General features: G+C 40.5%; 3 protein-coding genes across 6 annotated transcripts; 2 read left to right on the top strand and 1 right to left on the bottom strand.

The window, feature by feature from the left end:
- Positions 1 to 269: 269 nt before the first annotated feature.
- On the bottom strand, positions 270 to 4,258 carry LOC307078949 (eukaryotic translation initiation factor 4E type 3-like). Its single transcript, XM_079740987.1, has 7 exons — positions 3,853 to 4,258; positions 2,732 to 2,804; positions 2,361 to 2,455; positions 1,664 to 1,724; positions 1,508 to 1,574; positions 1,216 to 1,371; positions 270 to 1,096 (listed from the first exon to the last, which is right to left on the bottom strand). Exons 1-7 carry the CDS (start codon positions 4,020 to 4,022, stop codon positions 1,050 to 1,052), a joined length of 669 nt encoding a protein of 222 aa, XP_079597113.1. The 5' UTR covers positions 4,023 to 4,258; the 3' UTR covers positions 270 to 1,049.
- Positions 4,259 to 4,431: 173 nt separating this feature from the next.
- On the top strand, positions 4,432 to 8,953 carry LOC307079012 (serine/threonine-protein phosphatase 4 regulatory subunit 2-A-like). 2 transcript variants are annotated; one of them, XM_079741064.1, is made up of 9 exons: positions 4,432 to 4,536; positions 4,851 to 4,932; positions 5,108 to 5,278; positions 5,752 to 5,845; positions 6,008 to 6,045; positions 6,221 to 6,295; positions 6,500 to 6,628; positions 7,222 to 7,508; positions 7,995 to 8,953. In XM_079741064.1, the coding sequence occupies exons 1-9, from the start codon at positions 4,503 to 4,505 to the stop codon at positions 8,252 to 8,254; spliced, it is 1,170 nt and encodes a 389-aa protein (XP_079597190.1). In that variant the 5' UTR covers positions 4,432 to 4,502; the 3' UTR covers positions 8,255 to 8,953. The 2 variants fall into 2 exon arrangements, with proteins under 2 accessions (XP_079597190.1, XP_079597189.1); XM_079741063.1 differs by having other exon boundaries at positions 7,195 to 7,508.
- A 2,242-nt stretch (positions 8,954 to 11,195) lies between these two features.
- On the top strand, positions 11,196 to 13,424 carry LOC307079974 (ADP-ribose glycohydrolase OARD1-like). 3 transcript variants are annotated; one of them, XM_079742522.1, is made up of 6 exons: positions 11,196 to 11,327; positions 11,451 to 11,528; positions 11,633 to 11,798; positions 11,968 to 12,026; positions 12,851 to 12,963; positions 13,148 to 13,424. In XM_079742522.1, exons 2-6 carry the CDS (start codon positions 11,484 to 11,486, stop codon positions 13,281 to 13,283), a joined length of 519 nt encoding a protein of 172 aa, XP_079598648.1. In that variant the 5' UTR covers positions 11,196 to 11,327; positions 11,451 to 11,483; the 3' UTR covers positions 13,284 to 13,424. The 3 variants fall into 3 exon arrangements, with proteins under 3 accessions (XP_079598648.1, XP_079598647.1, XP_079598649.1); XM_079742521.1 differs by having other exon boundaries at positions 11,207 to 11,327; positions 11,402 to 11,528; XM_079742523.1 differs by having other exon boundaries at positions 11,217 to 11,327; positions 11,417 to 11,528.
- The last annotated feature ends 849 nt before the right edge of the window (positions 13,425 to 14,273 follow it).

Genomic DNA, 14,273 nt, shown 5'->3' with positions numbered 1-14,273 from the left:
AATTAAAGCTATCATCAAACATGATCATTCGAATATATGTGCATATTTTGTTGTGCTTTTTTTAAAAACGAACTGTTCAAACCCATCACCAATCGTTGTTTCCTGCATTTGCACATTTAACAGAGAAAACATATATTGGATAATATTCCATCAGGTTGAACCCAGAAACTTCATTTCTAACAGTAATAACAAGGCACCATCTCGAAAGAAATTACTTTTTTGTCTGTTTTGAGGCATGCATTTTGGGCACACACAAACACACACACACACACACACACACACACACACACACACACACACACACACACACACACACACACACACACACACACACACACACACACACACACACACACACACACACACACCTCTAACTATCGCTGTATATCCTGAAACTCTCACATATATTTCTTAGCAGCTAAACATTTAGATTTAGGCTTATGTTTAGTTATTGCAAACACAGTATAATCTCTTCACTTGTGTAATAAAATCAAATGTACTAAGAAAGAATGTGAAATATTCAACCATGCTTTTACAAATACCATTTTCTACTGCAACAGATACAGCAATCTTTATGCTTCAATGTACAAAACACACAGAAAAATCATATTAAAAGCCATATACTGCATTCACTAGTTGAAGCTCTCTTAAAATAAACAATTATTAGATTAAAAATGAGATGTTTAACAAGATATAACTTTGTCGCAGCAGGCCAGCAAACGTGTTCAAAATATGCTTTCATACATCTTCAAAAATCTTAAAATACAACTACAGCATGGTTACAGTTTCGAAAAAGTGAGCCATTGTCCAATAAAACCATTATCCTTTCTGCACAAGCAAAAGTTGAAGGACAACCTAGTTTTTTTGAGAAATCTCTACATAGCTGGAAGCTATAAAAAAACAGATTACGAATAACACTGCATGACACTTTTACCTGACCAGTTGAATATACAACTCCACTGGTTTGAGAATTGAATCAGAATTGTAACCATACACAAGATACAACAAAGGTTTCTCAAGTCTGTTCAAAAAGTGTGAGCAAAACGCTGCTAATGTCTTGATCGTCCCCCTTCGAAGGCATGGTGCTCCTGATGGGCTGCAATTGTGGACACAAAGGTCAACATTCAATTTCAAACAATCACAAAATATTTAGGAGACCTTACTATATAGAACTTAAATATATTGTATGTCAATGTAAAAGTGGAAAATACTCACGTTTGTAAAATACTGCTTTGAAAGCTATCTGTGGAAGGAGCTCATGGATCCGTCCTAAGATGTTAGCTTCAGTAGCCCGAGAGGCGTTTCCATTCCACACCTGAATTACGTCTTCTCTGTCTCTCATGCTGACACTCACTCCAACCACTTCATCTCCTGCAAGGAAAGATGACACATTTCAGGTATATCACCTGACATCAGTTCATTGTTCATATCAAGGTTCTTTCAAAACCACTATTTCACACTCCCTGATGCGTGATAGCTTTCTTATAAAACCACAATTTCACATTACCTGATGCGCAGTGATCACTGAATTGCTCTCCGATGGTAGCCAACAACAACTCCTTCCATACAGCAGACTGCAAAACAGTGGACAAAACTGTCATGACTAGAAAACGACATGACTCATTACAAAGCTAGCGATATAACGCCACGCCACCAGACTCACTGTGAATTCTTTGGGCACTTTCATTTTCCAGACCCCGCCCTTGGCATTGCTTTCTTCTTCCCTGCACGAAAAAGCACAATGCATATAAAAGACAGAATTCATTAAAAATATCATATTATTTTAAAATTTATCCAATGACTGCTGTTGTCATCAGACGGGGTCATTCGGGCCATGGTGTCTTCAATTAAATGTCCGGAGCTCCTTGCCACCGCTGATATTATACCATATGTTCCACTGTGAGTTGTGAGTCTTTGACACCCTAGGCATTATGGTAGACTGCTTAACGTAAACTCTGGTAGACACAACTTTCAATCTATTTCTATGTATTGCCTATACGCTATCAACTAACATTAAGTGGGAGATAATCTCTGCCTTGCTACTATTTCTTGCATTTCTATGGTCGGTTGAATATTTAAGTACAGTATTAACATTATAATCGCAAAGGCTATACCCAAAGCTTTACAAGGATTGATTACCTACTCCTAATATGTCCCATGTGTAACAGATTGTTTTGTAATGGCCAAACCACCATTAAGAATTAATGATATGCACAACTGCCTGGTCTTGTAATGGAAAAGTGCACTGGCTACACAAATCCCACTGGCTATATGGTGTTGTATCGTCACTCAAGGCATGGCTTAGGGACACACGGTATCCTATGTCTTGAATGTGATAATAAGGCTACAGTATGGCTCACCAGAGCGGTCTGCATTCCCCTCTCATCAGATGATAGGTGCACCTCAGGGGCAGGCTGGAAACCCCTGGTATGTTGTTATACACTCTCCAGAAGTTCTATGTGACAACACACAAGTGCACACAATACAAACTTGTACTGATCAATGTTCAAATATTTCATAGGTTCACATTATTCTCGTTATGCACTAACCTATGCACAAAAAGGCTATTACCGATATGACACCTAGATGTGATCGCAAGAATTTTGGTATTGATCACTAATGATGGACACATGAATTGACCTGTCTAGGGCTTCAAATAGGAACATTAATGTTTTTATTTATTTTAAAATCATATACATATCAATAATAAACAGGCACAAATTGTATTTACCTGGACAGTCTCTACTGTGTAGATTTTTTTCAGGTTTGATTCACATTCAGCTGCAGTGGTTCCAGGGAGAGATCTGACAATTCAGTGAAAGTGGACTTTATCATATAACAACATAGAAGAGCACACAGACACACAGCCTCGCTACCCTAATGAGGAAACCATCAAATGTTTTGTCTCATTGTTAACCAAAAAACAACATTGATGATTCATATTGGGAACCATGACTTCCTGCTATTTTCCAGTTTCTCTTTTGACACTTTCGTTTGACTCTTGTGTTCAACTTTAGCCCACATTTGGTTACAGTTTGGTTTGTTATGCAACATAAAGAATTGTTATTTACTCATCTAAGATATGCTTTGTAAATGTAAACTATCAGTTATTTTGTCATTTGCATTTCTTTGGTTTATTTTTATTATTTTTTATAAGCCAATTATTTTAAATTATTTTTGGTAAATAATTTGTCCATCCACTTATGATGTGATATGATGTGTAATATCTGATATACATTTTATGATTATGGTATTTAATATGGTATTATAGGTATGTAATGCACACACTACTTATAGCACTACTAGCTATAATAGGAATAAGAAAGAAAATGGCATCCCCATTGCTTTTTTCCTTTGATGTATTGTTTGTTCAACTCTCATGACGTTATGGGGGCAGGTTAGGATTAGAGTCTCTGCTCTGTAAATGAACACCATTGACCCCGTTCTAGCGCCACCAGTGTACAAAAGGGCGCGCGCGCGCGCGCACACACCGCACACACACAAACACACACACACACACACACACACACACACACACACACACACACACACACACAACATTAACTCCATCAGGTTATTATTAGAGATATATTTGACCAACACTCAATATTTGTATTTTCATGTATATTTAAAAATCCATCAAGTTGGCAATCCCATTATAGCATATTATATGAATTGATATTCTTTCAGTTGTAAAGTAACTTAAATCTCAGGAAAGTTAAAGAAAGCAGCTCGACATCTTTGGAAATGATTTGGGCCATTCTGTCTTCGTCTTTGTTGAACACAAAAGCCTCCATATATTCCTCACTGTGCGGGATAGGATGTTGCTTCAATCCCAAACCCTGAACGTACCTGTCCAGCCAGAAAGTCCAAGGTGAATGCAGAGGCAGTGTGTGGTCGTTGCTATTCGCAATGTTTTCCAAATCTTTTCCGTCGATTTCAATGTTGTGATCTTGAGAAGTGAGCAGGTTTGGACCTGACGTGCTCAGTTGCAATGTTGTTGAAGCCAATGGCACTGCCATTTTTTTTACTAAACCGAACCGGTATAATGAAGGGTGTAAGAGCGAGGCAATCTTGTTGTTATTGTTTTCCCTTGGCTTAACTGTAGACTGTGAGGTCGGTGGCTAATTGATACAGCTGCTGACTCATTGGCTTCACCGGTCTCCGCCGTCACAACACATAACACCCACCGTCTGCGGTGCAGCGCCGCAGCGCACACGCTCCATGCATGGGTGCAGGGTTCCAACATCACAGCCAAGTGAAATTATGTTATTTCGATCAAAATTATTTTATAGAAATGTTTTCAAATACAATGTGTGCATAAGGAGTGCAAAATATGAGTATGTTTGTATTTTAAAATTACTTGCGCGACCCCACTAGCTGTGTGTTTTGGTCAGCTGGAACGGCTTCCGTGGCGCGCATGCGCTGTCGCAACAGTCAACTACCAGTTTAGTTGTGGTTGCTACTACCGCTAGCATAGTTGCCGCTTTCTGGATACAACTATGGAGATTGATGCGATACTGGAAGCTTTCAGAGGTCAATTTATAGTGATTTGAATGAATACACCACCATACAAATAGTCGCATAATTTATTACGATTTCCTCAGGCAAATGTGGGTTGTTGTTGTGGCCCGGGAGATTAACGCAGCTCGCAAGCGTCTAGTGGCGAGAGGACGTATAGGAAAGTACAGCGTGTGTATAACAAGTGATTCAGGTCTGGAGCTCTTGGCTGGGTATAGGTTGAATGACTTTATGCAGCACTGTTTTAGTAATATATACCAGTGTTTATGTGTCAAATTAAGATTTCACTGTTTCATGTGTTTGTGTTTACATTTAATTGGAATTTGCAGACTTTGAGAAGAAAGAGACGAAAGAGTCCTGTCCAATTTTAGAGCAACTCCTTATTGATGTCGCGAAGACTGGGGAAACGTTGTAAGTGACACTGGCATACAATTACAAAAAAATATGTTTTATTTGTAATTGTATGCATTCTTTGCATTTATATTATGAGGGGGAAAAGCACACGAACTATTATCATAATCTTTTTGTTGTTATGCGTGCAAAACATAAATACTTATGTTTGCATCCTATTTCTTCTATTTTCCAGCATCCCCTGGTCAAAGTTCAAAACATATTTTCTTTTCAAGATGGAAAACGTTATGGATGACTTCCATGCCTCTTCCCCTGAACAAAGAGGGTCCCCTAATCCAAATGTAGTCTATGTCCCCTTCGATGCGATGAAGGAGAGGATTGTGAAAATAGTCGATGGCTACAGTGGGTGAGTGAAGCGTTGTTTGTTAAACCATGAGATCGAACCATGTCTCAACCGTGTTTCAAAGCAGAAGGTTACGCAATCGATCTCATTTAGGTTCTACAAATAAACTCAACATGACTTGTTAGGGCACACTTAAACCCTAGATTTCCCTGTCACATCACATGGTATCCGTGGTTACGGGTCAAATCCATCTGCGGTTAGAAAGCATTGTTTTCATTGTTAACGGGTCATTTAGCCATTAAGGCCGAGAAGTGGTTGAGAACGGCTGCTCGTTCAGCTGCAGCGATTTAAAAGTTGGCTTGGTTCTAGGCAGGGCTTTAGCGTGTCCCATATAGACCTTAGCCTAGGATAATGTAGGCTGAGATTGAGATGTGTGACAATGTATCCAATTCACAAGCTGATCCTTGATAGAAAAGAGGATTTATGTATCTACCCTTTATGTAGATGTAAATACATGTCATGTTTTCTTCTGTCAGTGTTCCCTTCACCATTCAGCGTCTGTGTGAGCTGGTCACGGACCCCACGAGAAACTACACAGGAACAGAAAAGTTCCTCAGGGGTGTGGAGAAGGTGAGGGGTTAGTTTGAATCACTCAGCACTTAATTATAAAACATGAACATGGTCTTAAACAATGCACCTTATGGACAAGTGGTGTTTATTAAGTTAATAAAAATAAGGAAAATAGGTTTTGGAGTACCCTTTCATACTTGTATTTCTTTGTGTATATTTCAGAATGTGATGGTGGTGAGCTGTGTCCGCCCTCCATCGGAGTAAGTAAATAAAGGACAAAGCTGCTTAGCTATTGATCCTCTAGGGATTTTTCTAGAGCCGCTTCAAATGCACATGCTGCCCCCTCAAAAATCAATAATTAATTGGGCACATTTGGGACGAGGCCTAGAAAGGATGAATGAAACTGCCAGTAACCAAAGTTTTCTTGTTTTCAAGGAAAAACGGGGAAGCTACTGTAAACCAAATGAATGGAGGGCCGTTCCCTGACAGCTCCTCTGTGCATTCAGACAGGTGGGAGTTCAGTCCTTGTCAATGGTGGAAGCCACTTCAGGAATCAGTGCGTTCCAGCGTTCAAAGATACAATCCGGGAACTGTGTTATGCTTTCTCATCTTGGTCATTATTTTCCAATATTTGTTGAGTATTTGCAGTTTTGATTTCACCCTTCATGTTAGAAGATTTATTTTTTGTTTTGTATTTTGTTGTTGTGGTTGCAGCATTTTGAATGGCCCAGTAGTCCCACCAAAGCCATTGACCATTTCATTTTCTACAAATGGCCTTCCCAGCGCTGTGGACAGCAGGGAGCGACAGCCACCTCCAGAGGACGGGACAGAGCGCCACATCAGGTAATCCAATGGGGCTGGCAATTACACAAATTAGATCTCAAATGTTTAAATGTATTAAAGAAAATGTCGAAACAATGTTGCTATTTTTTTAAGTATATATAATATAATCTTTTTATTTTTAAATAAATGTACAGGTATAAATATCTTTGTGTATATTTGTTAGTATATATAATCTTTTTTTATTTTTAAATAAATGTACATGTATATATATCTTTATGTATATATTTTTATATGTATACAAAAAAATGAGGGGGCAGCTGTGTGGCAGACCATGCTAGTGCTCTGCTCCAACTGTCTGACCGGTCTCTACCTGTTGTACTGTGTACACAGGCACAAACAAGACCATCAAATATAGACAAAATATGTCAATATATTTCTATATCTTGTTCAGCAAGAAGGTACCGTCGGGTTGCTACAGTACACACCCGGTGTCTGTGGCTGCTTTCCGTTGAAACACATCCAACACATGAAAGGAGAACAGGGCAGGGTCAGGCATACCGAATATTTAACAACACCGCAGTAATCCTAGCGCGGGACGCTACAGAGGGAACGAATGTGTTGTTTAGGGCCAGTGACGGGGTGTTCCTGTGCAGTGGCTCCATGTCCCCAGAGGGGGAGGGGAGTCCTCGAGCCCGACGGGGGGAGAGCCAGCGCTGGGGGACGGAGGACCGCCCTGACAGACCCCTTCAGGAGGTCAAGAGGCTCAAGGTCGAGCGCCGCGAAGAGGAGGACAAGGTGGGTGATGAGGGCGAGCGGAGGGCATCGACCTCTCCGACGGGGCCAGGGGTCGTCACGGAGACGCAGGAGTCCCCCCGGGGTACTGCCAAAACGGGCAAGAAAGCTGCGTCTTCAGGAGTAGTCGCCTCCTCTGGATGTTCGGGTAGGCAGGAAGTTATGATACAGGTTATGGTGGTGTTGAATTATCTAAGTTATATGAATTAAACCTTAATTTGAAGCACGTGAAATTGCTACTGTGGTAACATTTGACAATGAGGGTACATTTATTAACCATCATTAACATTACCTGTAATGCAGTTATAAGCATTAACTAACAGTTAATCAAAAAAGAACTATCTTTAACTATCTATAAAAAACTAACTTTATCTACAGTGTACATGTTAACCAATGGCGTTCATGTTAAATAAGGTATTAATGTAGAAATGATTTAATTGGGTTAGGGTTGACCATAACCCAGATAATGCTAATGCTATATAATAATGCTTATAACTGCATTAATTCATTTTAATTAATGGTTAATTGATGTACCCTTATTGATACCTTTTTGTTAGTATGAAGAATGTCTCTTAATTGATCTCCTAATAATGTTATCATCTAGTAACCATGTGTTCTCCACGCCGCTGCTCAGAGCCGGGCAGTCCTACATCTCCACCTTCTAATAGGCCAGAGGAGTCTTCATACAGCGAGACAGACCTGGACCCTGACCTTACTCTGCAAACTGACAGGACCACGGACCCATCAGAGCAGCTTGACCCCTCAGGAACGGGTCAAAGCCCAGAAGGTCAGAACAATGGGGATGGCAACGCTGATGGGGCTAGCATCAACGATAACAAATCTGCCTGTAGTACAGCTGACCTGCCTACAGTGGGTGCTGCAGAGTCCAAATGATCTTGTGAACTATCAGGCTCAGCTTAGTTTACACTGTATGATACACATCAAAGATGTGGGTTCTCTACTAGTACATGTGCTAGCAATAGGGCTGCACTATTCACGGAGAGTATGGATCTAAATTGTTTGTAAAACTCAGGTCTGAAATAAGCAGGTGTCTTAATGTGGTGTTGGAAATTCAGTAATGGAATCGACTGTTGCATGCATAAACTAAATTACATTTAAATATATTTAAAAATATTTTGTATTGTCTGTAGTTTTTGTGTATCACAAACAACCTCAACTGTGCTTACAGCCACCATTTCTTACATCAATTTATTTAATCAACAGCTTGGTTGGTTTGTCATAGAAATCCTTTTGTACCACAATAAGCACACATTCTTTGATCCTAGAATGATATACTAATGATATATTAATAGGCATTTATACCTTATCTTCTTTTTGCAGTATGAAATACAATTGAGCCCTAAAATATAATGTAGAAAAATATGGTGTGCAGTTAACTTTTATGAAGTAATGATTAGTTTGATTATTATAAACTTTGATTATGAGGTCTGTCTTTAGTGATAAACATAAAATCTGGAATTTTTATATTTTTTACAAACCATTCCCCTGCCTTTGTAAAATATAATAAGGTGGATCTTGAATGGTTGAGTTGTCATGGTTTTCAAGAAAGACAATAAATGATCATGTGTTGAAGTGTGGTAAATAATTTATTCAAAGTAATGCATTTTTCTTATTTTTTCCCCCTCCTTTTAGTAAAGATGTTTTTATCTGAGTTAGACATAAACGTAGAAGCTTGGGACAGCTAAGCCTTTGAGTATTTGTTGTAGACGAATGAGCGTTCTGAAATTTAGAGGACCCTTCATGTCTACCTACTGTGGAAGCATGGAGGCATATATGAAACCCTTGATTCATTGGAAACGCAAAAACACATATTTCTATTAAACTCTTGGTTGATAAGAGGAGGTATGAATCATTTTAATCCTAGTGGAATTATTCAGTGAGTCCTCAGACTGCTGGGACACTTGGAGACTAAGATAGGCGGTTGTTGTCGTCTGTGTCCCTACGAGGCCTCAATCAGAAGCCTTACAAGCTGTGAGGAGGCTGAGCGTTTAACCTGCAAACTCAATTACCCAAAGGCCAGTGTCTAAAGATATCCAAAATGAGACTAGACTGAGCCAGCTAGTTTTTGTTAATGACCACGACGTGACCACCTATGATTACCAGCACTGGTCAATATTGATGTATTGTTATTAATTTAATTATAATGGTTATGTCTGTGATCATGACGTTAAAAACAATTCAACTTCTTATTTGTTAAAGACAAATATAAGTGTGTAATACATCCTGCAATATAAGAATGAAAGTCAAGGAAAGTAGATACCGACCATAGATTGGTCATATCTTTCTAGGTGAACAAAGTGTAAGACTTCAGTCAGAATTAACAACAAAAAGAAAAAGCAGTGGGAGAAAAATGTCCCTAATGGGACAGAGACAAGGTGTCGAGGGTGACCCAGGCAAGGTGATTTGTGTGGCGAAGATCCAGTGGTCCAAGAAGTTATTGTTGGAATGCCTCTTCCTTATGAGCTCAAGAGCCTTTTTTGTGTGACGAACAACAAGGAGGCTGCTGATTACTTGGACAAAATGTTCCGAGCTTTTGACAAATGGAGTAAGCATATCTGTTTTTAAGGAATAAAATTTGTATAAACTGGAAAATCAACCTGTTTCCTCGTTTCTCAGTACATCACCTACTTCATAAGATCATGCTCCACATCTGTGTCAGCAGTCAAACTGGCACAAAAGCTTTTTATTCAGATCACAGTGTCATGAAACCTTCATCCTTAAATCGTTTCCCTTTCGTTTTTGCATAATAAGGACAACAACATTGACTTCCTGGAATATGTGGCATCATTGAACCGGGTCTTGAGGGGCAAGTTGGACCCCCAAGAGAGAGATGAACATTACATTAAACATGTTGCCAGACTGTCTACATAGGGGCTGAAGAAGGCCTGCCATGGGGAACTGGATTAACAGTGTAACTCTGACCAGGTGGTGGACAGGACCTCTGAGCTGGTGGATGAGAATGAAGACGGTGAGAGTGAAAGATTAGGATCATTAGAGCATTTGGGCTGCACCGGCTTTGTACAATCATTTCTTCATGAATATTGCATGATGTGTGTGTGTGTGTGTGTGTGCGTGTGTGTGTATGGACACTCTCAATTGAAATTGTTCACAAAAGCCTGCTCTTTGATACGTTTAGCTGTTGTATCACACAGTAAAAAAAGCTTGCTTCCTGCCATATGGTGTCTCTCACCCCATATCGGGGAGCTCTCTCTGGATGCGTTCACGGACCGAGCTGGGAGGGATAAGTGGGTCATGAAGAGGCTACAGGTGGACCTGAATCTGAAAGACTGGATGCAAGGACTAGAATGCAGTGGTGACTTCTAAGTCTGGGATACGATTGATCCTTAATTACCCGTACACAGCTTCTAAACATAAAGTACCTTTATACCTGAACGTAATAGAACCACATGTATCATCTTTCATCATGTGAATGTTGCATGACATAAGGACAAAGCCTATGCAATTTTGTCATGCAATATTTGATTGAATTTGTGTTGGATTATATATGGATTACTTGCAGTAGGCCTAGCACTCTCTTTTGTGTCTTTAAGTTTAAATCAATTGAATGCTTACACAATTGTATGCATATATTGTATGACAGTGAAGCTATCTATGAATTCTATAAGAGTGATATTTTTTGTTCATTTTGTATTATAAATAAACACAAATGTATAGTCTCTGGTTTCTATTGACGTTCCTTCAGAAGGTATTGCTGAGACATCCTATCCCATCTTTAACAGAGTGATGGCAGTATTTCATCCAAACAAGATTGGGAGACTTTCAAATTCATATCAAAGAAGAAAAATGTCAATAAGGAAGTCATATCGAAACCAAACTGTGTGCATGCTCTGAGGAGGACCATTATTCTTAAAGTTGTTTCAGTCCATTGACACGCGAACATATTATCTGAATGTGCGGCGAAACCAACCAAAGACCAACACTGATTGTAAGTTACTGCAAACTCGAACGGAGTACATGGCCAGGTTTAATAATGTATAACATTAAAATAATCGCTTTAAGGTTTAACTTTACAAGAGCCACTCCATCCTCCTCACCCCACACCCTTCAGCCTGGCCTGACAACATCCTTGATGCCAAACTGAATGTCTTCCGAAGTTGAAAATCCGAGCTCTGACCTACCGCCGGAGGTATAGAAGAAATCAACTTAAACGTGTGCCCTACACATACGATCGCTGTTGGTGTGGTGTTAGCTTATGGCGTAAATATACCCTCTATTATTATTTATTTGCAGTCAGCTGAAAAGCGATGCACCGTGAGCCACGTGAGCGGGGACCTGTTCTCCTGTCCCGAGGACGAGGCGCTGGCCCACTGCATCAGTGAAGACTGCCGCATGGGGGCAGGCATCGCCGTCCTATTCAAGAAGAAGTTCAACGGGGTGGAGGAACTGAAAGCACAGAGTGAGTCACGTCTGTATAAAACATTCATCACCTGATGGGTTGGGTTCCACCCAACAAGAACACTTTTGTTTTTGGACTTGCAGAGTGCTAGTTCCCATTGGCTACTATCTTGCAAATTTTATGTTTTTCTGGACTGAGACATCATGTTGTTGGTTTTTTACCTTTGCAGAAAAAATCCCAGGGCAATGTGCTGTACTGAAAAGTGGCAGACGATATGTATACTATTTGGTAAATGTTAAATTTTCATTTACTGTTTCTATAATGTGAAGTCCCCTTTAAATGTGCTGTAGGTAAGATTTAAGAAATGCTATTTGAGTGTAATTTGTTAGAAATGGCCTAGCCATCTATCAACTATTAGTGAGTGAGATGCAATGCGAGAATATCAACTATTTCAGCACCTGCCATTGTATGTGGCATGTGATTTTAGACTGATTTTTGACATTCCTGAACAATCACGGCATCTCTTCTCTGATTGGTTTGTATATTTAATCTTCTCTGTCTATATCAGGTGTGTGAGATGACTGCTATATGGAGCTTTTTTGGTTGCTAAGTTTCCAAATCTCGCTCTTGTGCTCTCTCTCTTTAAAACTCTCAAATCGTACCTACAGCACCTTTTAATATGTATTGTAGCGCCGGTCAGGGAGAGACGGAAGAATGAGACGGGAGACAGGTTTCAACCGCTAGTACCACTCTCGCGCCCCTTACACCGCACGACTGCGACAGTTGGTTCTTTAATTTTAACAGCGAACATAACAGAAACACGGGACACCTGACCAACACACACAACACTCTCACTAATGGTCCCGATCACACAACAATGGAACAACACACAATTAATAAAGACCCCAAACCCGTTAACCCCACTTAACCCCAACAACAGAACAAATCAACAAAACCCCTTTTGTCAACTGACAACCCCAACCCCAACTCCCAGAATCCCCCGCGGCTCCGGAACATGGCGCCCACACCCGTGGTCGCCACAGTATTAATGATAATATAATTACACCGAGTATTAGGTTACAATAATGCATTTAATTTCTGTTCTATTTCAGATCACAAAGAGACAGGCCAGCCAAAAGCCAACGTATGAAAGCCTTAGATCCAGTCTGGTGGACATGAAGACCCACTGTACCTTGAACGGAGTCACCAGGATATCAATGCCACGGTTCGCATAGTGATGCATCCCACAAACACAAACATTTATCAGGTGTTTGTCTGCATATAGGCCTATCTGTATCTGTCTACGGCACCTATCCGTATCTGCCTATATTTCAGGAAACGTAGACAATGATGAATGGCTGTATTATTGAGATGTATTCAAAGGTACTTGTATCTCTTTCATCTAATAGGATTGGCTGTGGCCTCGATCGACTGAAATGGGAAAGTGTGTCTGAGATGCTGGAACAGGTTTTCAAACACACTGATATCTCCATCACAGTCTACAGCCTTCCTGATAATACCACAACAGTGAAACGACATCTGTAGGCTGAACAATGAAAGCTGTATTCCAAACATGGGGCAGAATGATGGTTGTTTTTGCTTGACCCTGCATTTCAGTGTTTCTTTTCCCCACCTTGGGTGAACTTATGCTATGAAATAAAGACAACATTATTGTTTTGGATATGATGATGACTTTGTGGAACGATGACTCTTTACTTCTTCCTAATGTGCAAGCATTTAAAAAACTCCATAATATAATACATTTCTTTGTATAAATCTAGTTTCCTTTATTCTTCAGAATCAGTAATTCTCAGTTTCCTTACATAATTTGCATTGACTTCATGACATCATCATATAAACCGAAAGTATGATATCCTTCCCCTTCATGTTTGTCTATCCGAGGCACCATTTTGGACTAGCCGGGCGGTGTGTTTACATTGGCTTCTCCCGGCACCACCTAACTTTCTGCCTAGCCGGTGTCACGGGTGCAGATGGTACTGCTATTGTGTTAGGGATTATTGATCTCATGGTGCATTGTGCTTCAGTGAAGGGCTGAGGCACTATGGATGCGGTGGAGGCAGCAGATGTAAGGGAGGAAATGAGTGGTGAATCTGACACCACACAGTCAAACCCACACATCCGCTCTCCGGTCGAGGATCTCCATCAGGCAGAAGCAGCAGCAGCTATATGCACCGTGAGTGGACCGTGGAGAGAAAACCCTACAGGGATGATGTACGGCATTGTATTCCTTCTATACTTGGAAGTATGTTGTCATAAAGATGCCTGTTTTCAATGTACACCCAGACCAGTCCAATTGGATTATGCTGTTCAATTTCGCAAGCAGGTTCCCCCTGTGCGCCCGCGTCTCCGTTTAATTATCATAAACAATGGCGGGGCTGAAAGAGCGATGGCGGGAGTGTGTGCAGCCTGGGCCCCGCCCCGTCCCTATGCCTTCCCCCTGGGGCTCCTTCAATAATTCATGAGGAGGAGACATTAGGGGCTGTGTGCACTGCGGCGGGCTCCCTCCACTCTGCC

Source organism: Pollachius pollachius, assembly GCF_949987615.1.
Source record: "Pollachius pollachius genome assembly, chromosome: 8".
Taxonomy (NCBI): Eukaryota; Metazoa; Chordata; class Actinopteri; order Gadiformes; family Gadidae; genus Pollachius; species Pollachius pollachius.
Note: the sequence above shows the minus strand (reverse complement) of the source record. Positions and strands in the feature narration are given on the sequence as shown.